At 33.2% G+C, this 2,397-nt stretch overlaps 1 protein-coding gene across 1 annotated transcript in view; it reads left to right on the top strand.

The window, feature by feature from the left end:
- Positions 1–2,080, top strand: part of LOC102025154 (zinc finger protein 85-like) — a gene marked incomplete in the record, with an annotated part of 23,330 nt that extends 21,250 nt beyond the window's left edge. The window contains 1 exon segment of the mRNA XM_013515932.1: positions 1–2,080. Coding sequence (XP_013371386.1) covers positions 1–998 — 998 coding nt within the window.
- Positions 2,081–2,397: the final 317 nt, after the last annotated feature.

Here is a 2,397-nt window from a genome sequence, read left to right as displayed (position 1 = left end):
ATAAAATGGATGAAAATTTTGCAGATTGCCCAGACCCTAGTAAACCTCAGTGTCTTCATTTTCTGCAGAATATTTATAAATGTGAGAAATGTGGAGAAGTCTTTGATCAGTGCTCAAAACTTGCTGTCCATCCAAGTATCCATTTTCAACAGCAGACAACTGATACTGTAGATGAACTTTATAGATGTAAAGGATGTGTTAAAGTCTTTACCAAAACTTCAGCCCTTACTCAACACCAGAACACTGACACTGGAGAGAAACTCTACAATTGTAAAGATTATTGCAGAGATTTTAATCAAAATGCACCTTCTACTCAACATGTGACTATTGGTAGAGGAAGGAATCCTTACAAATGTAAAGTTTGTGGCAGAGCCTTTAAATTTTGCTCAACTCTTACTCAACACCTGTTAATTCATACGGGAGAGAAACCCTACAAGTGTAAAGAATGTAACAAAGCTTTTAATCAAAGCTCTAATCTTATCAGACATCAGAAAGTCCATACTGCAGAGAAACCCTATGAATGTAAAGAATGTGGCAAAGCCTTTAAATATCGCTCAACTCTTACTGAACACGAGAGAATTCATGCTGGAGAGAAACCCTACAAATGTACAGAATGTAGGAAAGCCTTTTATCAAAACTCAAATCTTACTAGACACCAAAGAATTCATACTGGAGAAAAACCCTACAAATGTAATGAATGTGGCAAAGCATTTGCTGGAAGTTCAAATCTTACTTTACATAAGAGAAGACACACTGGAGAGAAACCTTACAAATGTAAAGAATGTAGCCGAGCCTTTCATCAAAGTTCAGCCTTTACTCAACACCAAAGGACTCATACTGGAGAGAAACCCTACAAATGTAAATACTTTGACAAAGTCTTTGATAGAAATTCAGCAGTTACTGAACACCAGATAATGCATACTAGAAAGAAACCTTGCAGTTCAAAAAATGTGACAGTGCCTTTGATTGAACCACATATCTTATTCAGAACTGAGTAATGTGTTGGAGAGAAATCCTACAAGTGTAAAGAATGTGGCATAGAATTTGATCAAAGCTTAATCCTTACTGAACGCTAAAGAATTTACAGTGAAGAAAAGCCTTAAAAATGTATGTAATGTGACAGCATTCACCAAGTATTCAGATCTTAGATAACATCACCATATTCATGTTAGGTAAAGAACTGATCAAGGTAAAGGTTCTATAGGGGCATGTAACAATTCTTCACATCTTAATATATAAAAATTGATACTGGAAAGAAAACCTACAGATGTAAAGATTGTGTCAGATCATTGCAGTAAAACATAAAACCTTTTGTACATCCCTGTCCATTAAATAGCCTCAATTTTTAAAACTGGGTAATAAAAGACTATGAAATCAGTCATTGTATCTGATAAAACTGTATTTGAACAATAATTATTAAAGTATTTTTACATTGAATATGCAGTAAATTTTTAGTTATTGTCTTTGAACTTTAAGTGTTTTTTAGTGAATAAAAGAACGGTTGTAAGTGTTAACAGTGTTGAGTAGTAAATGATATGTTACTCTACCACAGACATTAAAATGTTATATCTTGTTCAAGTTTTTTGGAATCAGATAGTAACAGTATACTGTTGGGCAAATAGAAGAGTGACATTTTTAGTAACCCTTTTCCTAGGATCATCGAACTTTTGATACTTTGTATACCAGCATTTCCATTAGTCATAGTTTTACTGGTTTCTCTAGTTGTAATTATTTGGAAATTATGATGATTATTGAAATTTAAAAATAAGCCCTTTCTTAATTGTTAATTAGTATTTATAAATTTACCTGTGTTTTCACTTATTACTCCTTTATGTTGTAAAATACACACAGACCTTTGTATTAATTTACATTAACTGAAAAGTACACATAGTATTTACTAAGAAACTTCAGGAATAGTTGAATCGTTTAATTATGTCCTGTGTATGTGTGTGAAGTTATGTTTGAGTGAAAACCTGAGAGGAAAAGGAAATTATTGAACCAAAAGATACTTTCAAAAGGTGTGATTATTTGTTAGTAACCGAAAAAACCACATATAATTAAAAGTTCTATTTACTCAGGATGTCATTGTTCCTGGTTTACAATCTCCTTGTGCTGTATCTGACTATTTTTATTTGCTTATTACTAAAGCTAAACTTGTTATGGGTGACTTAGTGGAATTTTATGAATTACACTTCTACCTATAGGAAATTATTCTGAATAGGGAACAAACATTTCCAGTTTTTGTTCCAAAGTCAGCTTATCAGCTTCTTTTACTCGTATAGCAGTGGCTGCAGTGACATGCAGACAGGAAGGCCATCCAGCTGCCACATAATCTAGTCTCTTTTGTATCAGGACACCCCTGCAGTGCCCTCCTTTTCATTTTCATTTCAGTTTCAG

This window comes from Chinchilla lanigera, unplaced genomic scaffold (assembly GCF_000276665.1).
Source record: "Chinchilla lanigera isolate Chin_1 unplaced genomic scaffold, ChiLan1.0 scaffold00031, whole genome shotgun sequence".
NCBI lineage: Eukaryota > Metazoa > Chordata > Mammalia > Rodentia > Chinchillidae > Chinchilla > Chinchilla lanigera.
The sequence above is the reverse complement of the archived record's forward strand: the minus strand, read 5'-3'. Positions and strand labels throughout refer to the sequence as shown.